The sequence below is a fragment of the Oncorhynchus mykiss genome, chromosome 15 (genome assembly GCF_013265735.2).
Source record: "Oncorhynchus mykiss isolate Arlee chromosome 15, USDA_OmykA_1.1, whole genome shotgun sequence".
NCBI lineage: Eukaryota > Metazoa > Chordata > Actinopteri > Salmoniformes > Salmonidae > Oncorhynchus > Oncorhynchus mykiss.
The window spans coordinates 53,708,073-53,731,814 of NC_048579.1; the positions used below are offsets into that span (position 1 = coordinate 53,708,073).

Consider the following 23,742-nt stretch of genomic DNA (forward strand, 5'->3'; position numbering starts at 1 on the left):
GAGTTACAGTTTTGACTTAAATCTACTTGAAAATCTATGGCAAGACCTGAAAATGGTTGTCTAGCAATGATCAACAACCATTTTGAAAAGAATAATGGGCAAATGTAGCACAATCCAGGTGTGGAAAGCCCAGAAAGACTCACAGCTGTAATCTGTGAGTGTTGTGTTGTCTCGCTTCTTGTGATATGTGTTTTGTCCTATATTTATATTGTATTTATATATTAATCCCAGGCCCACGTCCCCGCAGGAGGCCTTTTGGATTTTGGTAGGCCGTCATTGTAAATAAGAATTTGTTCATAACTGACTTGTTTACTTAAATAAAGGTTAAAACATTTTTTTTTAATAATCGCTGCCAAAGGGGCTTCTACAAAGTATTCACTCAGGGGTGTGAATACTTATGTAAATGTGATATTTCTGTATTTCATTTTCAATAAATTTGGAAACATTTCTAAAAACATGTTTTCACTTTGTGATTATGGGGTATTTGAATTAAGGCAGTAACACAACAAAATGTGGAATAAGTCAAGGGTATATGAATAATTTCTGAAGGCAATGTGTTTGATGTGTTTGATGCTAGATCCAAATAGCAGAACCACCATGCCCAAATCCCCCGATGACAACGGACCCGAATCTTAGTAAAAATGCACCCTTCTGCTCTCATTCACTCAGCTACATATCCTATATCTATCTGGTCAATGACATAAAGAACCATGAAGTGCTGCATAGTCTATATCTATCTGGTCAATGCCATAAAGAACCACGGAGTGCTGCATAGTCTATATCTATCTGGTCAATGTCATGATCAAATTTCAGAACAGATTTGCCAACAACCCCTCAAGTGGTTGGTGAGAGTTTATTTGGGGTCCTAAATACAACTAATACCAAAAAAGCAATGTCTTACATATATAGTTTTCATTTGAACAATTTACAATATTATTAACATTAAGAAAGACAAAGACAACTATTTAATCTCCATGCCTTTGTGTTTTGTTGACTATGCCCTACTAAACTACACAAAATAGCCTTCTGAAGTAGGCTAACACCCAAGAATGAAGGCTTGACATTATATCTGATTTGATTGATTTGTTTGCAATTTAGTTTAGTAAGATTTAGTCAGATAACTGGACATAATTCAAATGAATGACAATTGTTGTGAAAACAAGAAACCAAACCTTCATATTAAATGTCTCAATTAGAGAGACAAATCAACTGCTTGTTTATGCGAGATTGCTTGGAAGTGGCTCTTGATTGTCTTATTAATCAGATGTGAATTACTTTGTCAAAATTCGATTTTGTAATGTTTGTTCTATTCATTTGACAGAGTGGTTCTCATATAATGGCTGTGTCCCTCTATCACTATGCTAGCATGGGACAGGTGTGAATGCTGCCAATGCCTTGTCAAATTCAAATTGAGCCAGACGTGCACACTCAGTGCTGTATGCTATAGCCTTGTAGGCATCAGTCATAACCTGTCAACAGGACTTGTAGCCTACACACACATATATATATATACATACACATACACAGTCCATTTTTACACAGCATAAAGAATCTAACCAACATACATGACTAATGGTGTGTGTCCGTACCAGGGCGTGGAATAGCCTACGAGTGAAACGAAGGAACATTGTCGCACAATTTTATGGGACTGCTTCTCACAGTCGTTAAATCTGAGTGTCTGTCATCTGTGCCAAAGAAGAGTGCATCAATCAATTCCACCTCACGCCTATTCATTTATCAAACCGTCCCTCTTCACCATGTTCTCTGCTACATCTTTCTTCATCATTCTTCCTGTAGTCAAGGTCCTGTTCATGTTAATACGGCCCGTTCCCTTTGTTCCTACTGCCAGTGTAATCCGCTTCTATTCTCACTGTGTACCATGCTCTCAGCATCTGCCAATGCACCCTTCTGCTCTCATTCACTCAGTGTGAGGACTTCTGGCACTGCCACACACACACACACACACACACACACACACACACACACACACACACATATACACACACACACACACACACATATATACATGCATGGACACACACAAGAGTATGCCTGTGTGAGTCATGGTGTTAAGTGTGTGTAATTATGAAATGGTGTGTGGCCGTTTTCACATGAATGAGGTGGCACACTGACATAGCAGCACAATCCAGGATAAATCCAGCTCCCCCACTCATCCCCAAATGATCACCCTCCTTCCTCCTTACATCCCTCCCTCACCATCTCACCATCTTTCAGGATTCGTATGAAATCCGACTAGAATCCCAGAAGCAGAGCTGTAATTTAAAGGCAGTAGTAAATGTGATATCTGCTTGACAGTGTAAAAGCCGTAGATGCTCTTAGGGGTTGGGTTATGTTGCTTTGGTGGATAGTGTTTTATTTACAGTCTTAACTGTGCATTCCAGATTGGTGTTGTATTCCCACTCAGTGGTTTTGTTCTCTGTGTGTGCAGGAGTAGGGGGACACTGAGGTGGAGGGGGGACATGCTCGCTCAGCAACCCAGCAGAGTTTCTCCGAGGTGGGCCAAGCTGTGACAGAGGGCCTCTCTGGTGAGCCAACCCGCAACCCTGACCGCTCCAGCAGGCCTCACTTCCAGTCCTAACTACTGTGTGTGCCAGGACCAGGCCACCTCCAGCCCAGGCCAGACCACGTCTACCCCAGGCCAGCCCAGAGTGGGTCAGCCCCAGCCCAACCCACCACTTCCCCAGCCCAGTAGCGGCCCAGGCCCAGGCTCCAGAAGCATGGCCTTCACCCTGTCAGAGATCATGGCTGCACGGCGGCAGCAGCAGTCCCAGGCCCAGCGGGCGGCAGGCAGGGTGGCCGTGGAGGTGGATGAATACAGCACCAACCCCACCCAGGCCTTCACCTTCTACAACATCAACCAGGGACGCTTCCAGCCCCCGCACGTACACATGTAAGTAGAACACATACACGCATGCAGGCAGGCAGACGCACACCCCTGCAGATATACATGTACATACACATAAGCTGGCATACAGATACACACTACATATGTTCAGACACCTGGTCTCTGTCTTTCTCCGTTCCCAAGCCCTCCTCTATTCCTGTCTCTCCCCTTTCTCCCTCTTTCTTTTTCTTTGAGACCCATCCTCTCTGCATGCTGTTATTTGCTCTCTCATTCCATTTCTCTCTGTCTCTCTGTCCTTCTTTCGGTCTCTGTGTGATTGTGGAGTGTTGAGGGCTTGCTGTGTACCTGGAGGAGAGCTCACTAAAGTGGGCCACTGTTATTCACCAGCTCCCTTCTCCCTCTGGAGACTCTCTGGGGCTGCTGCACACTCACGGAAACTCCCACAGGACTCCTCTCTCTATCTGTGCTTTTCTTTCTTTTTTCTACCATTCCTTCGCCTTTGTTGTGGCTGACCTCTCACAGTTTTTTTCCCTCTTTTAATTTCTCTCTTTTTCTCTCTCTCTCTTTTTTAACTTTCTATAAGGGATGGTGATGGATACGGATCCAGACTACATTAACACCGCAACTCTGCTTCTTCATTTTGAGACTTCCCATTGTTTATCTTTCCCATGGTCTTTCTCACGCTTTTCTCTCTCTCTCTCTCTCTCTCTCTCTCTCTCTCCTTCGTTCTCTCTCTACTTTAGGGTGGACCCCCTGCCCCATGACACTCCCAAGCCGCCAGGTTACACCCGTTTTGTGTGTATCTCAGACACCCACTCCCGTACGGACGCCATTCAGATGCCTTACGGTGACGTGTTCATCCATGCTGGAGACTTCACAGAGCTGGGCTTGCCCTCTGAGGTCAAGAAGTTCAACGATTGGCTAGGTAAGACTGACCAATCACATTAAGCAACATCACACCACGTCAAAGTTTAGTACTAGAGATTTTTGTTTTTTAAAATGGTGCACAATTTATTTTCAAATGTGATAGATCACACTTATTTGAATTATTTTTCTTCCTTTTTTATTGCTGCTGTAGTGAAATGAGAAATGGACATTGAGAAGAGCCAGTTCTCAAGAGTTGAAGTGTTTTTAGCTTACTCAAAATCCAGTGCCACCAGTGAAAATATTTCTATGTATTACGCACAAATTAAATTAGAAAATGTGTTTTTCACTCAACGTCAAAAAAAACATGTCATGGATGGAGGGATACCTGATGAAAAAGAGATAAAAAGAAGAAACTGCCCACTCTGTTCATGTTCAGTACTTAGAGCAGTGACATTATAGTTGGCACACGTTACTGTCTTCATAAAACATGAACCCAACGTTAACTCTAAGAGATCTTGTAAGAACCAGAACATTGCAACTCTTAGCCGTGTGCCGCCCCAGCCAGCGTGCTGCAGTGATTCCTATTTCCAGCGCCTGTCTCTTTGCGATGGGAGGAGAGGGGGTGGAGAGCAGAGGGATAAGGATGAAGCTCGAGGGGGGAAGAAGGGGGAGACGGGATGGCAGCTCAGCCCCCCCAAGGCTAGTCGACGGGGAGTGCGAGCTGAAAACCTGCTCGCCCCACGCCTCGACTGGCGGGAGAGACTGCTAGGAAGATAAAACCCGCCAAACGCGCCCGGTGTGCCTTATGAAGTTCCTCTCTTTCTCCTTTTCCTGTAACTGTCTTTCTCTCCCGCTCGTTCGTATAAATATTTATAATCTGTATTCTTCTCCTGTTCCATTCTCTATCTCTTTTTCTCTATCTGTCTCTGTCTCGCTCTCGCTCGCTCGCTCTCTCTCGCTCTCTCTGGATGAATGTATAGCTCATGCTGCTTTGTGTCTGCAGCCTGGCTCCAGTGAGAGCTCAACATTGGCCTCAGCATTAGGCTTTCATTCTACCTGATGAACCTCGGTACAAAAGCACACTGTAGGGAAACACTGTCATATTGCCAGGTGAACACACTCATTCCAACCGTCCTCTCTTTCCTCACTTCCTTTGTCTGAAAGTCTGTCTTCTCTTTCTTTCTTTCTTTACTTCTGTCTTTTCTTTTGTCTGGTTCCCTCCCTTTTTCTTCTATCCCTTCCTCTATCTCTCCCTCCCTTTATGAAGATATGGGTCTCTTTTTTCTCTCTCTCCTCTTGGCATCGTGGCAGCTCCCTCCCTTCTCTCAGTATTTTTAGCAGGAAGGCTCCTCCCGGTTCTTCTGGCAGGGGCTCAAGGCTTTGTCAGAGCTGGTGCACACTGCAGGAGAGGAGAAGAAGGGGGGGGGGGGGGAGATGACTGTAGAAGACAGCGGGGAAGATGGGGAGGTAGAGTTGAACTTCATCCCATGGAAGGTCTATCTTTAGCTAGTTATCCTCAGCTTTGGTCCCTTGAGACCCAGAAGACAGAGGTCTTGTTGTTTTAGTGAAAATTACTTTTGTGGATTCTAAGAAAGACCTGGTTTGGTGGTAGGGCATGTAATCATGATTTGTTAGGCATGGTGTCAGATTAACTGGAAAAGGAGATGGGATGAAGAGATGCCGAGAGGAGAGAAAGGGGAGAGAGAATAGGTAGAAGGCGAGAGGTAGACACAGAGAGGATATACAGCACCACTTCAGTCCAATTCTTTCCTATAACGCTCTCTTTGATCAGCTTTCAATGCTTCTAACACAGTGTACTCACACACACACACTGATGCTGCTAAGACTTCACAGCCCAGTATGAATCAATACAGGTTAGAAAAATTACACAGAAGACGCAAACCATATGATGAACCTGTACTATGCATTAAGTCATGGGTGACGTTGCAGTGCATGTGTGCATAATGTCCCTGCGTGTGGATATGAGAAAGAAGGTTCTGCTTTAGATTCCAGTGGTGTCTTCATTCATCGCGTGATGGGGAAGGGTCGCTGAGCGGGGCCTGTATCCAGTAGTAGATGTTCTCTGTGCTGCCGCCTGCTCTCCATCGCTGGTTAAATATGGATCTCATTGTGCTTCTGGGTCCAACAGGGGTCAAGAGTGGAGCTGCTTTCATTCTTAACTTTCTGCTCTATTCTCCTCTTTTCTCTCTCACTTCTCTTTATTCCCCTGTCCATTCCTTTCTTTCCTTCTCTTTTGCTCTTTAACTCTTATTTCCCTTGTTTCTATCTCTACCTTGGTCTTTTACTCTGTATTTGCACATCTTCCCATATCTCTGTCTCCCTTTGTGTCTCTCTCTGTCTCTCTCTCTTGTTTCTCTCTGTCTCTCTCTGTGTCTCTCTCTGTGTCTCTCTGTGTGTCTCTCTGTGTCTCTCTCTCTCTGTCTCTCTCTGTGTCTATGTGTCTCTCTCTGTGTCTCTCTGTGTTTCTCTCTGTGTCTCTCTCTGTGTCTCTGTGTCTCTCTGTGTCTCTGTCTGTCTCTCTCTGTATCTCTGTCTGTGTCTCTCTGTGTCTCTTTCTCTCTCTGTGTCTCTCTGTGTCTCTCTCTGTGTCTCTCTGTGTGTCTCTCTGTGTCTCTCTCTCTGTCTCTCTCTGTGTCTCTCTATGTGTCTCTCTCTGTGTCTCTGTGTCTCTCTCTGTGTCTCTCTGTGTTTCTCTCTGTGTCTCTCTCTCTGTCTCTGTGTCTCTCTGTGTCTCTGTCTGTGTCTCTCTGTATCTCTGTCTGTGTCTCTCTGTGTCTCTTTCTCTCTGTCTCTCTCTGTGTCTCTCTGTCTCTCTCTGTATCTCTCTGTTTCTCTCTCTGTGTCTCTCTGTGTGTCTCTCTGTGTCTCTCTCTCTGTCTCTCTCTGTGTCTCTCTATGTGTCTCTCTCTGTGTCTCTCTGTGTTTCTCTCTGTGTCTCTCTCTGTGTCTCTCTCTGTGTCTCTGTCTGTGTCTCTGTCTTTGTCTCTCTGTATCTATGTCTGTGTCTCTCTGTGTCTCTTTCTTTCTGTCTCTCTGTCTCTCTCCGTGTCTCTCTGTGTCTCTCTCTGTCTCTCTCACTCTCTCTCTCTCTGTCTCTCTCTGTGTCTGTCTCTCTGTGTGTCTCTGTGTGTTTCTCTCTCTGTCTCTCTCTGTGTTTGTGTGTCTCTCTGTATGTCTGTGTCTCTGTGTGTACGTCTGTGTGTCTGTCTGTGTCTCTCTGTCTCTCTGTGTGTGTCTGTCTCTTTGTGTCTGTCTGTGTGTCTCTCTGTGTCTCTGGGTATCTCTCTGTGTTTCTGTGTCTCTCTCTGTCTCTCTGTGTGTCTCTGTGTGTTTCTGTGTGTGTCTGTGTCTCTGTGTATATCTGCATGTCTGTCTCTGTGTCTCTCTGTGTCTGTCTGTGTGTCTGTCTGTGTCTGTGTGTCTCTGTCTGTGTCTCTGTCTCTGTCTGTGTCTCTATGTGTGTCTCTGTGTGTCTGTCTGTGTGTGTCTGTCTGTGTGTCTCTCTCTCTGTGTCTCTCTCTGTGTCTCTGGGTATCGCTCTCTGTGTCTTTGTCTGTCTCTGGGTGTCTCTCTGTGTGTCTCTGTGACTCTCTCTGTGTCCCTGTGTCTTTCTCTCTGTGTCTCTGGGTGTCTCTCTGTGTCTCTGAATGTCTCTGGGTCTCTCTCTGTGTCTATCTCTCTGTGTGTCTCTCTGGGTGTCTCTCTGTGTCTCTTTCTGTGTCTCTGTGTCTCTCTCTGTGTCTCTGTGTCTCTCTCTGTGTCTCTGGGTTGTAGAGTTCAGAGACTCCTGTGTCTATGGCACTGCTCTTTATTTAGCACCTGTTCCCCTCTGCCCCCCTTTTCTCCTGAATAATAGATGGCTGACTCCTATGATGTGATTGCCGTGTAGGCACTCTGTGTCCACTTCATGACCCCTCCCCAACCCTCTCCTTAGCTCAGTAATAGAAAATACAATCATAAACATTTCATGAGTGCTGTCTTTCTCTTCACAGGCTTCTCTCTCTCTCTCTCTCTCTCTCTCTCACCTTGATCCATCAGTGGGGAGGAGGAGACAGTGCAGCACTTGTTGTTTCTATGTCCAGGGGGGCTGGTGTACCTTGGAGGGGACCTACATTTAGTGTAGTCAACAGTTGGAGGGACTGTCTAGGTAATTACTTGTTGGGGCAGGTGAAAGTGGCAGTGTGGAATGCCAGGGAGCATCAGATGCAGGGGGTGAGGTGTACGGAGCTCAGAGCTATGTTGCGGGTGCTGACACTGGCGCATGCCTACGGTAAATTGGGGGAGTTTGCAGAGGTGTGGATGATGAGGGGGGCTTGGTTCTAACTTTTTAGATCGGTTACAATGAAGTAAAGTTTGTATTTTTAATGATCTTGGAAACTACAGTGCCTTGCGAAAGTATTCGGCCCCCTTGAACTTTGCGACCTTTTGCCACATTTCAGGCTTCAAACATAAAGATATAAAACTGTATTTTTTTGTGAAGAATCAACAACAAGTGGGACACAACCATGAAGTGGAACGACATTTATTGGATATTTCAAACTTTTTTAACAGATCAAAAACTGAAAAATTGGGTGTGCAAAATTATTCAGCCCCCTTAAGTTAATACTTTGTAGCGCCACCTTTTGCTGCGATTACAGCTGTAAGTCGCTTGGGGTATGTCTCTATCAGTTTTGCACATCGAGAGACTGACATTTTTTCCCATTCCTCCTTGCAAAACAGCTCGAGCTCAGTGAGGTTGGATGGAGAGCATTTGTGAACAGCAGTTTTCAGTTCTTTCCACAGATTCTCGATTGGATTCAGGTCTGGACTTTGACTTGGCCATTCTAACACCTGGATATGTTTATTTTTGAACCATTCCATTGTAGATTTTGCTTTATGTTTTGGATCATTGTCTTGTTGGAAGACAAATCTCCGTCCCAGTCTCAGGTCTTTTGCAGACTCCATCAGGTTTTCTTCCAGAATGGTCCTGTATTTGGCTCCATCCATCTTCCCATCAATTTTAACCATCTTCCCTGTCCCTGCTGAAGAAAAGCAGGCCCAAACCATGATGCTGCCACCACCATGTTTGACAGTGGGGATGGTGTGTTCAGCTGTGTTGCTTTTACGTCAAACATAACGTTTTGCATTGTTGCCAAAAAGTTCAATTTTGGTTTCATCTGACCAGAGCACCTTCTTCCACATGTTTGGTGTGTCTCCCAGGTGGCTTGTGGCAAACTTTAAACAACACTTTTTATGGATATCTTTAAGAAATGGCTTTCTTCTTGCCACTCTTCCATAAAGGCCAGATTTGTGCAATATACGACTGATTGTTGTCCTATGGACAGAGTCTCCCACCTCAGCTGTAGATCTCTGCAGTTCATCCAGAGTGATCATGGGCCTCTTGGCTGCATCTCTGATCAGTCTTCTCCTTGTATGAGCTGAAAGTTTAGAGGGACGGCCAGGTCTTGGTAGATTTGCAGTGGTCTGATACTCCTTCCATTTCAATATTATCGCTTGCACAGTGCTCCTTGGGATGTTTAAAGCTTGGGAAATCTTTTTGTATCCAAATCCGGCTTTAAACTTCTTCACCACAGTATCTCGGACCTGCCTGGTGTGTTCCTTGTTCTTCATGATGCTCTCTGCGCTTTTAACGGACCTCTGAGACTATCACAGTGCAGGTGCATTTATACGGAGACTTGATTACACACAGGTGGATTGTATTTATCATCATTAGTCATTTAGGTCAACATTGGATCATTCAGAGATCCTCACTGAACTCTGGAGAGAGTTTGCTGCACTGAAAGTAAAGGGGCTGAATAATTTTGCACGCCCAATTTTTCAGTTTTTGATTTGTTAAAAAAGTTTGAAATATCCAATAAATGTCGTTCCACTTCATGATTGTGTCCCACTTGTTGTTGATTCTTCACAAAAAAAAACAGTTTTATATCTTTATGTTTGAAGCCTGAAATGTGGCAAAAGGTCGCAAAGTTCAAGGGGGCCGAATACATTCGCAAGGCACTGTATATTCATCTTAAGATACACTATATATACAAGTATGTAGACACCCCTTCAAATGAGTGGATTTGGCTATTTCAGCCACACCCATTGCTGACAGGTGTATAAAATCGAGCACGCAGCCATGCAATCTCCATAGACAAACATTGGCAGTAGAATGGCCCATACTGAAGAGCTTAGTGACTTTCAATGTGGCACGGTCATAGGATGCCACCTTTCCAACAAGAGAGCTTCATGAAATGGGTTTCCATGACTGAGCAGCCGCACACAAGCCTAAGATCACCATGCATAATGCCAAGCGTCGGCTGGAGTGGTGTAAAGTTTGCCACCATTGGACTCTGGAGCAGTGGAAACACGTTCTCTGGAGTGATGAATCACGCTTCACCATCTGGCAGTTCAACGGACAAATCTGGGTTTGGCGGATGCCAGGATAACGCTACCTGCCACAATGCATAGTGCTAACTGTAAAGTTTGGTGGGGCAGGGATAATGGTCTGGGGCTGTTTTTCATGGTTCATGCTATTCCTCTTAGTTCCAGTGAAGGGAAATGTTCACGCTACACTATACTTTTACATTTTAGACGATTCTGTGCTTCCAACTTTGTAGCAGGCCCTTTCCTGTTTCAGCATGACAATGCCTCCATGCACAAAGTGAGGTCCATACAGAAATAGTTTGTTGATATTGGTGTGTAAGAACTTTACTGGCCTGCACAGAGCCCTGACCTCAACCCCATCGAACACCTTTGGGATGAATTAGAATGCCGACTGCAAGACAGGCATAATCGCCCATCGACCTCACTAATGCTCTTGTGGCTGATCGGACGCAAGTCCCCACAGCAATGTTCCAACATCTAGTGAAAAGCCTTCCCAGAAGAGTGGAGGCTGTTATAGCAGCAAAGGGGGGACCAACTCTATATTAATGCCCATGATTTTGGAATGAGATGTTCAATGACCAGGTGTCCACATACATTTGGTCTTGTGGTGTAGCTAGGTTGGATAACCACATATCTCAGTCACAGTAAGTATATTTTTCTTCAATGAAGTAGCTATCAGCAAGGTCGGCGCTAGTAAGAAAATAAAGTCACTTTTGAGTTCAGTGTAATGCGTGCCCAGTGGGGGTGTCTCTGGCTGTATTCTGACTCATCACCCTTTTCACTGGATGAATATTGATGTGACATTGTGACGAAGAACAGGACAGGCTGCTATTTTGATGCTGTGTCTTCTGTATGTGCTGGGCTTGGTATGGAAGTGGAACTGCAAGAGAGAAAGACTGAAACAAGATGAAGAGAGAGAGTGAGAGGAACGACAGAGACCACCTACTAGACCGGGGATGGTGTTACCGTCTTTGTCGGATTTGCGTTTAGGTGGCGGGTGCAAATGAAATGTGTGTGTGTGTGTGATTACTGGGATGTACTGTGTGAGGGCAGAGTGTGTGTTTTGAATGCATTGCTTGCTTATTCGCTTGTGTTTTTGTGTGTTTGTGTGTGTTTTTTCGATTGTGTATGTGCCAGTGCGGTGTGTGGGTGGTGTTTAAACAGGAGAGTGTATTTGCCTCGTGGCTTCATGTTCAGGTGGGAGGGATTAGACACACACACACACACACTGAATGGGCGTTGTAATGCTAAACCAGGTTGAGTCTCAACATGTCTTTTTTCTTATAAACAGTAGTTATTGCTTCTGTAGACAGACCAATGCAGCTAGGCTGTTGTGGCATAGAATGACTTGATTGAATGTGCAGGAGACATTATTAGTAAGTACTGGTAGATACACACTGTTATGTCGATGGGCAGCTAGAACAAGTTGGACTTACAGACAAATACCTTGTACACACACACACCAACACACACACACAGACACACACACAAAGGGCAGTAATCCCCCTCGACATGCCATGGATTTGGTCAAAACAGGGATTTTCCTCTTCAAAGGGCAAGGACCACCCATCGGAACACCAGAACAATGGTGTCTGGAGCCCCGGAAGCTTCACACACAGACACACAGACTAACCGCCCTCCTCGGCTTCTAATATATTGAGGATTTGGGGGTTATTGTAAAGGCCAGTATAGAGCACATTCCACTGTATCTAGTCAAGCACTAGTCCCTTCAGACAGCAGATCACTCCCCTTAACTAACCCTGTTAGAACTGGGTCTGTATTAAACCACACACACACACACAGACAGTGAGGGAGGAAATGACAGGGATAAAGGGAGGCTGAGGGATAGAGAGAGGGAGGGAGAGGAAGAGAGATGGAGAGGGAGGGAGGGAAGAGAGGGAGGGATGGAGAGAAAGATGGAGAGGGAGGGATGGAGAGGGAGGGAGGGAAGAGAGGGAGGGATGGAGAGGGAGGGAGGGAGGGAGGGAGGGCGCCTCTGCAGTGTGTCTTGGGAGGAGAATGTAGTGCAGGGCTGCTTAGACAAGTTTTAGACTTAGACAGAAGTGTTGTGCGTGTTTTTGAGTGTGTTTTACTGTGTGTGTGTGTACATGTGTTTTTATTTGATTACTTCTTTTGAACTGAAACACAGAGAATGCTGGCTGCTTTGTGCGGGTGATTCACAGGGAAATTTAAACTATTTGTTGCTTGAAAGCGGCTTTTGAAATCTAAGACAAAAGTTGGGAAAAGATGGTTGCTAACAGCAGCAGACAGTGCTCTGCTGCCTGCATATTTGGATTAGTCTCTCTACCTCTTTCTTTCTCTCTCTCACTCTCTGTCGTCTCTCTCTCTTACCTTCCTTTCTCTTTTCCAAAAGCATCGCATTCATCTTTCTTCATGTAGTTTTGTGTTTGAGTGAGTTATTATGACCAACGTGTGTGCTTTGTGGATGTGGAAGAGTGACTGTATTGTGGAACGGTGATTTGAGCGTTGATACATTGTTCCACTGTGCCTGTATGGAGATTCTGTTTGATAAAGAGAGACAAGCACGGCCTGCTTTGGCTCATTGGAAGAACATCATGTTTTGATCACTGGTGGTGTTCATAAAGTACATAGGACCAGGAGTTTTTCCTGGTAAGGTCATGTAGTCAGGAAACGCTCCTGGCCATAATTCTAGTCATACAATATGCAGATTCAGCCTTTCACCAAACATGATTTTAAAATGTCACCCATAAAACTTGAATTAATGGAGGTGGATGCGGGGGCGTGTTTACTGAACGAGGTATGCTTCACTCCAGTCGACCTAACTCCACTCCTAACTAAGGGCCAGTGAATGTATTTGATGGATTTTTTTCCGGTTACATCCTACCTAGGGAAATAGACATAATTGAATTTATATACTGGGTCAGTGTTTTTTGTTAAGAGGTCCTTCATTTCAAAAGTTTCAAGATAAGGCGGCAGAGGAAATGGGATTGGAAGTAGGACAAATAGGAAACGATGACACTAGGTGTTGCCTCAGTCCTTGGCCACAGGGGTGCAATTAAATGCTTTGGCCTCTGCTGTGAAGGAGCTCCGAATCCCGACGTCTTTAACCTGGGCTATTTGACAGCCTCTATCTGATCATCTGCAAATGGGACATCAGGCTTCGAGTGTTCTGTGTGTTCCAACTTCTGCTGTTGTCCTTGCTCCAGGAGTATCTGCAGGCTTATCTTCTTTAAAAGGACATTTCAACATTCATCATCTCCAGCACCACCAACAACATCAACATATGTGAAAATGGTGCATTTTCTAGGGAAAAAAACATTGAGGAAGATAAATGTTTCCAATGACGACATCCACCAATTAGTTGGCAATGCCTACTCATAATTGGTTCAAATCACACAATGCACACCGAAGACGTACACAAAACATAGAAATGTGCCATTTTCACATATGTTGATGTTGGGGTGGTGCTGATGATGATGAACATGAAATGTCCCTTTAAGTCATCAGATGAACTGAAGCTCCTAACAGCCTCCTGGCTGCAGGTCTTGGCGTCTCAAAGCCTCCGGAAGATGTCTGGACACAAGTTCTTCTTTAAAACAACGTCCATGAGTATACTTCCTTCTCTTCTCTCACTTCTTTTACAAAACTGAGCCGGCGTTCCATGCCAAGCTACCATGTTGGAATCTGAACAAGACTTTGGGGAGAAAAGGGGGTAAAAGGAAAAAAAAGAAGTGTGAATACCGGCCAGTCCATGTTGGTGGGGGGGCTCTGTTATGAAGAGTTAACTTTTTTCAGGATTTACTTTTTATTGGCTGGAAAAGGCACTTGGGTTGTCTGTCAGTAAAGGATGAAGATAGATACTTAAGGCATTGTGCTATTTATCTGAACAGTGGAACACTTGGAATGGTACTGTACACATTCCACTATTTATCTGAACAGTGGAACACTTGGAATGGTACTGTACACATTCCACTATTTCTCTGAACAGTGGAACACTTGGAATGGTACTGTACACATTCTACTATTTCTCTGAACAGTGGAACACTTGGAATGGTACTGTACACATTCTACTATTTCTCTGAACAGTGGAACACTTGGAATGGTACTGTACACATTCCACTATTTCTCTGAACAGTGGAACACTTGGAATGGTACTGTACACATTCTACTATTTCTCTGAACAGTGGAACACTTGGAATGGTACTGTACACATTCCACTATTTCTCTGAACAGTGGAACACTTGGAATGGTACTGTACACATTCTACTATTTCTCTGAACAGTGGAACACTTGGAATGGTACTGTACACATTCTACTATTTCTCTGAACAGTGGAACACTTGGAATGGTACTGTACACATTCTACTATTTCTCTGAACAGTGGAACACTTGGAATGGTACTGTACACATTCTACTATTTCTCTGAACAGTGGAACACTTGGAATGGTACTGTACACATTCTACTATTTCTCTGAACAGTGGAACACTTGGAATGGTACTGTACACATTCTACTATTTCTCTGAACAGTGGAACACTTGGAATGGTACTGTACACATTCTACTATTTCTCTGAACAGTGGAACACTTGGAATGGTACTGTACACATTCTACTATTTCTCTGAACAGTGGAACACTTGGAATGGTACTGTACACATTCTACTATTTCTCTGAACAGTGGAACACTTGGAATGGTACTGTACACATTCTACTATTTCTCTGAACAGTGGAACACTTGGAATGGTACTGTACACATTCTACTATTTCTCTGAACAGTGGAACACTTGGAATGGTACTGTACACATTCTACTATTTCTCTGAACAGTGGAACACTTGGAATGGTACTGTACACATTCTACTATTTCTCTGAACAGTGGAACACTTGGAATGGTACTGTACACATTCTACTATTTCTCTGAACAGTGGAACACTTGGAATGGTACTGTACACATTCTACTATTTCTCTGAACAGTGGAACACTTGGAATGGTACTGTACACATTCTACTATTTCTCTGAACAGTGGAACACTTAGAATGGTACTGTACACATTCTACTATTTCTCTGAACAGTGGAACACTTGGAATGGTACTGTACACATTCTACTATTTCTCTGAACAGTGGAACACTTGGAATGGTACTGTACACATTCTACTATTTCTCTGAACAGTGGAACACTTGGAATGGTACTGTACACATTCTACTATTTCTCTGAACAGTGGAACACTTGGAATGGTACTGTACACATTCTACTATTTCTCTGGCTGCACATTGTGACCATTCATTGGAACCATAGAAAAATAATCATTCTATTTATACGGTTGTTACAAGTGAGTTGTGACCCTTCTTTGTGATGTGTACTGTTTGCTGTTAAATCTTGCCTGTATGTAAACTTGCCTTTGTTTTCAGGTGCAAAAATCATGTTGTAAGTTCATTCTTATGGTTTAGGTTATTTTGTTGTTTCTATGAGTAAGAAAAACTCAAATCAAGGTCTATACAGTTTATTGCCATTATGTCTATCTGTACAATAACCCAATAAATAAAGTTTACATGCAAGAACAAAATGTGTTACATCCAGCCTAGCTAGTTCTCCCCCCCCCACCTTCTGTCTCTCTGGATGCTGTCACTGTTCTCTGACTGGCTGTTGTGACAGAGCCGTCTCTTGAGTTGTCAGCCTCTCCTAAAGCTGAGTTTAATTACTCCTTTTCAGCAGCACGACGCACACACACACACACACACACACACACACACACAGCATGCCACATCGTTCTCGCAGTAATTGTCAAAAAACGCACAGCGATTGAAGTCTCCATCAACCGTGCTACCTGACAAACGCCGATGCGTCTCACGTCTCGTAGACAAAGAAGACCCCCAGATTTGTCATGGTTTTCACAAGGTTTTTTCATCAACCCTTTGAAAACATTAGGGGATATGTAGATGTGTGTGTGTGTTGGCCTGCCACAGTGTTGGACAGGCAACGCGGATCGATGGACTGTCCCCACTGTGCCCATCTCTGAATAGACAATTAGAGGAGGAGGAGGAGGAAGAGTTACAGTACACGATTATTGACTGGGTTTGGATGAAGGGCCCATCTATGATAAACATATGCTAGCAATGGCTCATGTAGAAAATGGTTATTCTAATAGAATATGTTTGATATTTACTATAGTTCTAAAATCCCTTTATTTATAATATTCCTAAAATAAATAAAAAATGACTATATCCCTAAAATTCTAAATAATGAAATAAGTGTATTGAAGGTTCCGTGAAATATTTCCTTTCCTATTCCTTTGTTACCTGTGATTAATGGAACTGTGACTGTCAGATAAGAAATGTCTTTGTGAGAACGAACAAAACAAATATGATTGTTGACACTATTGCAACTAAGATGGATCGGAGCTAGTATGACCCATGACAGACGAGACAAAAATAAAGACATTCCGTATCAATTAATGATCTTTTTCCATTGGATTTTTGGTACTCTGTTGCACCTGTAGAAGTTTGTTGAATGGACTACTTTTGAACTGATGGTCCTTTTCCTCCTTTCTCTCCTCTCCCTCCCAGGCACCTTGCCCTACGACATAAAGATAGTGATTGCGGGGAACCATGAGTTGACCTTTGACCAGGAGTTCATGGCTGACCTGATCAAGCAGGACTTCTACTACTTCCCATCAGCCTCCAAGTTGAAACCAGAGAACTATGAGAACGTCCAGTCCCTGCTCACCAACTGTATCTACCTGCAGGACTCAGAGGTCACCGTACGCGGCTTCCGCATCTATGGCTCCCCCTGGTGGGTAACTCTGTAACTGCAGTATACCTGATAGTGGACAACACTCTTACTACTTGATCTATTTCTATCTATCAATCTTCTCTCACAACCACTTTGTCCTTCCTCTCCACTTACTTTCCTGTCAGTCATTCACTCACCCTCCCCTCCACACACTTCCTCCCATGCTCTTTTTTTTCATGGTTACCTCTCTAGCTATGGTTCCTTCTTCTTTTTCACCCTCCCTCTCTCCTCTCCTCTCCTGTTTTCTCTCCCTGGTCAGCGCCAGGCTGTGTGTGTGTGTGTGTGTGTGTGTGTGTGTGTGTGTGTGTGTGTGTGTGTGTGTGTGTGTGTGTGTGTGTGTGTGTGTGTGTGTGTGTGTGTGTGACCAATGCTCCATGATGCAGTGTTATTGTGTTTTTGGTGTGTCCATGTGTTTTTGGTGAGGGGCCCCAGAGGTAGTGTGTTTTTGGGAGGGATGTGCGTGTGGGGCCCCCAGTGTTAGGTAATTGGTTTGAGATAGTGGGGTCCCTTGAGTTAGAGGAATAGTCGCTATAGAGAGATGCCTGAGGTGTGTTGAGATAGTGAGAAGGGGTGAGAGAGAGAGAGAGAATGGAGAGGGAAAGGGAGAGATGAATAAAGAGAGATGGGGAGAGGGAGGGAGGGAGGGACAGAGAGAGAGGAAGAAGGAGGGAAAGAGAGAGAGAGTGAATGAGAAATTAAGCAGGAGAGAACTGAAGACTGAGGGTGTGAGAGGAAGAATGGTGTACACAGCTTCAATTCAGTAACACCGGCTGGGTTTGGCTTGTGCAGTAGGCTTACCACAGAAGGCAGATGAAATGGTGTGTGTGTGTTAGTGTGCCTTTGTGTGTGTGCGCGTGCGTGTGTGTGTGTGTGTGTGTGTGTGTTGCAGCAGCCCAAGGCTCTGTTCCTCCAGTACAGGGGGACTCCAGCTGGAGGCTCCATGTGTTCCCCTCTCCACACTGTCTGCTCCTCTATCTCTCTACCTCTCCTCATCCCTCCCTCAATCCACCTGTCTGCTCCTCTATCTCTCTACCTCTCCTCATCCCTCCCTCAATCCACCTGTCTGCTCCTCTATCTCTCTACCTCTCCTCATCCCTCCCTCTCCCTCAAACCACCTGTCTGCTCCTCTATCTCTCTACCTCTCCTCATCCCTCCCTCAATCCACCTGTCTGCTCCTCTATCTCTCTACCTCTCCTCATCCCTCCCTCTCCTTCAATCCACCTGTCTGTTCCTCTATCTCTCTACCTCTCCTCATCCCTCTCTCTCCCTCAATCCACCTGTCTGCTCCTCTATCTCTCTACCTCTCCTCATCCCTCCCTCAATCCACCTGTCTGTACCTCTATCTATCTACCTCTCCTCATCCCTCCCTCTCCCTCAATCCACCTGTCTGCTCCTCTATCTCTCTACCTCTCCTCATCCCACCCTCAATCCACCTGTCTGCTTCTCTATCTCTACCTCTCCTCATCCCTCCCTCAATCCACCTGTCTGCTCCTCTATCTCTCTACCTCTCCTCATCCCTCCCTCTCCCTCAAACCACCTGTCTGTTCCTCTATCTTTCTACCTCTCCTCATCCCTCCCTCTCCCTCAAACCACCTGTCTGTTCCTCTATCTCTCTACCTCTCCTCATCCCCCCCTCTCCCTCAATCCACTTGTCTGTTCCTCTATCTCTCTACCTTCCCTCTTCCCTCCCTCAATCCACCTGTCTGTACCTCTATCTCTCTATCGCTCTACCTCTCCTCATCCCTCCCTCTCCCTCAATCCACCTGTCTGTTCCTCTATCTCTCTACCTCTCCTCATCCCTGCCCCTCTCCCTCAACCACCTGTCTGTACCTCTAGCTCTCTACCTCTCCTCATCCCTCCCTCCCCCTCAATCCACCTGTCTGCCCCTCTATCTCTCTACCTGTCCTCTTCCCTCCCTCAATCCACTTGTTTGTTCCTCTATCTCTCTCTCTCCCTCAATCCACCTGTCTGCTCCTCTATCTCTCTACCTCTCCTCATCCCTCTCTCTCTCCCTCCATCAACCTGTCTGTTCCTCTATCTCTCTACCTCTCCTCATCCCTCTCTCTCCCTCAATCCATCTGTCTTCCTCTATCTGTCTACCTCTCCTCATCCCTCTCTCTCTCCCTCAATCCACCTGTCTGCTCCTATATCTCTCTACCTCTCCTCATCCCTCCCTCAATCCACCTGTCTCTACCTCTATCTCTCTACCTCTCCTCATCCCTCCCTCTCCCTCAATCCACCTGTCTGCTCCTCTATCTCTCTACCTCTCCTCATCCCTCCCCCTCTCCCTCAATCCACCTGTCTGCTCCTCTATCTCTCTACCTCTCCTCATCCCTCCCCCTCTCCCTCAATCCACCTGTCTGCTCCTCTATCTCTCTACCTCTCCTCATCCCTCCCTCTCCCTCAATCCACCTGTCTGTTCCTCTATCTCTCTATCTGTCTTCATCCCTCCCTCAATCCACCTGTCTGTTCCTCTATCTCTCTACCTCTCCTCATCCCTCTCTTTCCCTCAATCCACCTGTCTGTTCCTCTATCTCTCTACCTCTCCTCATCCCTCTCTCCCTCAATCCACCTGTCTGCTCCTCTATCTTTCTACCTCTCCTCATCCCTCCTTCTCCCTCAATCCACCTGTCTGCTCCTCTATCTCTCTACCTCTCCTCATCCCTCTCTCTCCCTCAATCCACCTGTCTGCTCCTCTATCTCTCTACCTCTCCTCATCCCTCTCTCTCCCTCAATCCACCTGTCTGCTCCTCTATCTCTCTACCTCTCCTCATCCCTCTCTCTCTCCCTCAATCCACCTGTCTGTCTGTGCGCTCCACATGTCGCTGGCTCGGCAATGGGGAGCACAGGGGAACGCGGGGGAACGAGGATGTCTCTTTCTATCTCTAATCTCTGTCAGGAGCAGTGGGACAGCGCCTGCTTTACCCTCTCCAGTCCCGTCTCCATGGCGATGCCAGGCTGGCACTGCTTTATGGCCCGTGGCCAACCTGTACTGTAGCCTCGGGGTGGTGGGAGGAGAGACGCCTGTCTGTCTGCCTGTGTCTCCTGCCCTGACAAGTTGTCTGGCCTGAATGAACTGTAACAGCACAGTCACTCTCCCCTCTGCTCCAGTCACTCTCCCCTCTGCTCCAGTCACTCTCCCCTCTGCTCTGCTCTCACCCTCCCTCCATCTCCCTTCTTCCCCTTAATTCTCCCTGTCTCATTTCCTCCATTCTTTTCCCTCAACCCCCTCAGCCATCACTATTCCACAAAGCCCTGTTCCAAACCCATATCTCTCCTTCTCCCCATCCCTCCATCCGTCTTTACTTATGTTCTGTCATCCTTCAATCACTCGTTCTCTTTTCTATCCCTTCATCCGTCCCTCTCTCCTCGTGGGGGTCTGATGGCAGGTTGCTCGCAGCACGGTGCTTCCTTGTCCGTCCCTTGTCTCCGTCACAGACACACACACACACACACACACAGACACTCACAGCTCCACCATCCCTATCCCTACCCCCCAGTCTCCAGACAAAATTAGATCCGAACATAGCATGCTGCATCCTACCCGAATCCTAACAATTTGTCATTCTCTGAAATGTGGAATCAAAAGGACAGCATGGGGGAGCAGTTGTGTGTGTGTGTGTGTGTGTGTGTGTGTGTGTGTGTTTGTGTGTGTGTGTGTGTGTGTGTGTGTGTGTGTGTGTGTGTGTGTGTGTGTGTGTGTGTGTGTGTGCCTCTGTTCCTGTTCTGACAGTAATGCAAGTTTACAAGTCATTTGTCATGGGCGTATCGCAAAGCCACCCCGCGTCTCGGAGCTAAAGGGATGGGGAGACAGAATGGAAGGTGTGTGTGTGTGTGTGTGTGTGTGTGTGTGTGTGTGTGTGTGTGTGTGTGTGTGTGTGTGTGTGTGTGTGTGTGTGTGTGTGTGTGTGTGTGTGTGTGTGTGTGTGTGATGGAGGCTGAACAGTAGAGCCCCAAACCATAGTCTAACAGTAGCGTGGGAGGCATGGGAATTAGCCACAGTAGTCGTCTTTTCAAAGCCCAAACGAGGCAGAGAATCCACTACACAACGCACAAGCACAGAAACACAGCGGAACGAGGGAAAAGGGGAGAAGGAGGACAAAGTGGAACGAGCAAGTTTTTTTTAAAATGTAGACCTGCTCAACTGTGTTTGGAATTTTAGGCCTTCTATTTTGAGTGTGTCAAAGAGAGGGCAGAGGTGGCAGCATTAGTGTAGTCTACAGCTGTGTGTGTCAGAGTGTATCCGAGGTCTCGGAACATGTTTTGTTTTACACAGGGGAGAGAGCTCCTCGCTTCACTGCAGACTTCCAATGTAGCTAATCACATGGCTAATTAAGGAGATCACAACACTGTGGTGTGTGTGTGCGTGTGCGTGTGTGTGTGCGTGTGCGCCCTACTGGTATAGCCAAGAAGTGAACTATAAATGATGTCGCCTATTTAAATGATTAGCAGAGACTGTGTGGGCCTGATTCAATTCATCGTAAACCAATCCCTTAAACAATGAATTGAATTGTGATTCAGTTATCATCAACACAACTGTGTCGTCCTCACCTTGCTCATGGACGGAACAATGAATGATCACCTTGTAGTTAAACATGTCCTTTTAAACATGTTCTTTCTACAGCTTTAGTTCCACATAGATCCTCACAGTATTTCACTCTCTCTTCACTGGTTTTCTCCTGAGAGAGAGAGAGATAGTAGGGTGATAGGAATAGCAGAGAGAGGTAAAAGGGAGAGGGTGTAGAAAGAAGGTAAGAGAATGGGGTAAAGAAAGAGAGATGTAGAGATTGAGAGGCAGGAATGGAGAAAGGAGCGCGAGAAAGGGGGAGAGATGGAGAAGAGGGGGATGGAGAGAGTAACAGAGGCCTTATAGCGGCCCTCTCTGTGGAATGAACTAATGGGTTAACTCTCTCTAAGTGTTCATAATGACAGTCTCTAAGGACGGCACACACCACACACACAGAGACACACACACATCTGAAGAGCGGCGGGAGAGAGAGAGGGGGAGGACAGAGGAGCGAAATCAGGAGCTGTTTATTGATGGGGGAGTGGTGGGATGAGGATACTTTTTTTTAAATGAAAAAGGGAGAAATGTATCGCTCCCCACTGCTCTCCGCACGGAATAATTAAGCACGGAGATGCAAAAGACTCCTTAATTAGATTTTTTAATTATTTAGGATTTCACTTCTTTCTATAGTGGCCCAATTAAGAAAGCTCATCAGAAAAACTAAAGAGATGAAGAGAGTCTTCTCCTCTTCCTCCCCCTCTTCCTCCCCCTCTCCTCTCTTTGATTCATGGTGAGGGACAGAATACCTGCTCCCCCTGTTTTGAAAACTTCTCTGATGAAGGGGGGATGGAAAGAAGGAGAGATCTCTCCTCTTTCTCTGTGTTTTTAATTAACAGGTGTTTTGATGTAGACTGAGAGGATGGGTGGAGAGTGGCAGAGGGAGAGAGGGACAGAATACTCCAGGGGTTTTATATAATGACTCTAATGATGTAGAAATGATGAAGGTCATTTGACCTCTTTGGAGTTTGTCTAAGAGTTCTTGCTGTTACTGCTGAACATCTCTTACAGAATATTATAGAGAGGGAGAGATCGTCCTTCCATGTGTGCGCTAGCTAGCTACAGTAGTGTCTCGTCGTGGGTGTTGCTTTTGTAGGGCTGCTCACCAGGGTCCTTGCTAAATTAAATTCTGATGTGCTCAGAGACTGTCCCAAAACCCCTGCAGCCCTGTGCTCTACCCCTCCTTCTCTCTCCCTCCTCTTTTCTTCTTTCTCTCTTGTTCGTCCACATCGCCTGTTTCCAGTGGTTGAGGTGTATTCCCCAAGTGGGACAGTGAGGTACCCTGTGATGAACACTGAGTAGTAATAAACGGCCACTTTCGGTTTGGAGGGGAAAAGGGAGAGATAACGGCCTACTTCAACACTTGTCACTTTCCCTCCTTCGTAGATTCTCTTTGTTCTTTAATCTCTTTCCTCCATTCTCGTTCTCTTTCTCTAAGTGCTGTCAGTCTCTGTACCTGCAGGTGAGTAAACACTCTGTTATGGTGAGGTGTTATGAAGGGAGGGAGAGAGAGGATGAACGAGGAGGAGAAGACGTTTAGTGTGTCGTTTCCCTGTAGGGATTTCTCTTTAAATTACCTGTTAAATGGCCTCAAGAGGAAATACTTTGTGTGTGTGTGTGTGTGTGTGTGTGTGTGTGTGTGTGTGTGTGTGTGTGTGTGTGTGTGTGTGTGTGTGTGTGTGTGTGTGTGTGTGTGTGTGTGTGTGTGTGTGTGGTGGTGTAGGCCATTCTCCTTGATTCCCCTCTCCAAGGCATGTGGGCTTCATATTAATTCTGAATTAAAGTGATTCTATCCATATGTTCTCCCTTTTCTCTCTGTTTCTTGCTCACACACACACAGATATAGTGTTGTTCTCAGCGTATAGTTTCTCCCTTGCGGTCTCAGTTCGGGTCAGGCAGTGAGCAGTCACTGGTCAGTGTCCTTGTTGACCACAATTAGACCACATAGTCAGAACCAGTCTAGAGGACCAGGAATACTTGTCCAAAAAGTCATGTGGGGTTGTATGATGCTGTGAGTGTTTGTGTGTGTGGGGTGATTTCTTCCCCCTTAGGGTGTCTCTGTCCTCTATATCAGACCCTTCTGGTGTGCTGGAACGCGTGCTGCCATGATGCCCAGCACTGGTTCAGAACAGGGGTCACTCTTCCCCCCCGCCTGCCATATTTTCACCCCACCCTTACCATCCCATCAACCTCTATCTTTGGCGAATCAGTGTGTTTCCCTATGCACAGGAGACTGGTGGATGGGAGGGAGGGAGCAACAGTAGAAGGCCCTCCTTTTTCTTTTCCTTTCTT

At 45.7% G+C, this 23,742-nt stretch overlaps 2 protein-coding genes across 3 annotated transcripts in view; both read left to right on the top strand.

Annotated features, from left to right (window-relative positions):
* The window catches only part of scube1 (signal peptide, CUB domain, EGF-like 1), a 143,765-nt gene extending 123,014 nt beyond the window's left edge, over positions 1-20,751 (top strand). The window contains exon 25 of the transcript XR_005036127.1: positions 20,709-20,751. The gene's annotated coding sequence lies outside the window, so the exon portion shown is untranslated. The remainder of the gene's footprint in view (positions 1-20,708) is intronic.
* The window catches only part of mpped1 (metallophosphoesterase domain containing 1), a 49,388-nt gene that overhangs the window by 1,605 nt on the left and 24,041 nt on the right, over positions 1-23,742 (top strand). For both annotated transcript variants that reach the window (XR_005036128.1, XM_036944614.1), the window contains exons 2-4: positions 2,450-2,911; positions 3,610-3,791; positions 16,661-16,886. Coding sequence is in view for 1 of the 2 variants with exons in the window: in XM_036944614.1 (XP_036800509.1) it covers positions 2,739-2,911; positions 3,610-3,791; positions 16,661-16,886 (581 nt within the window). In the remaining variant the exon portion in view is untranslated. The remainder of the gene's footprint in view (positions 1-2,449; positions 2,912-3,609; positions 3,792-16,660; positions 16,887-23,742) is intronic.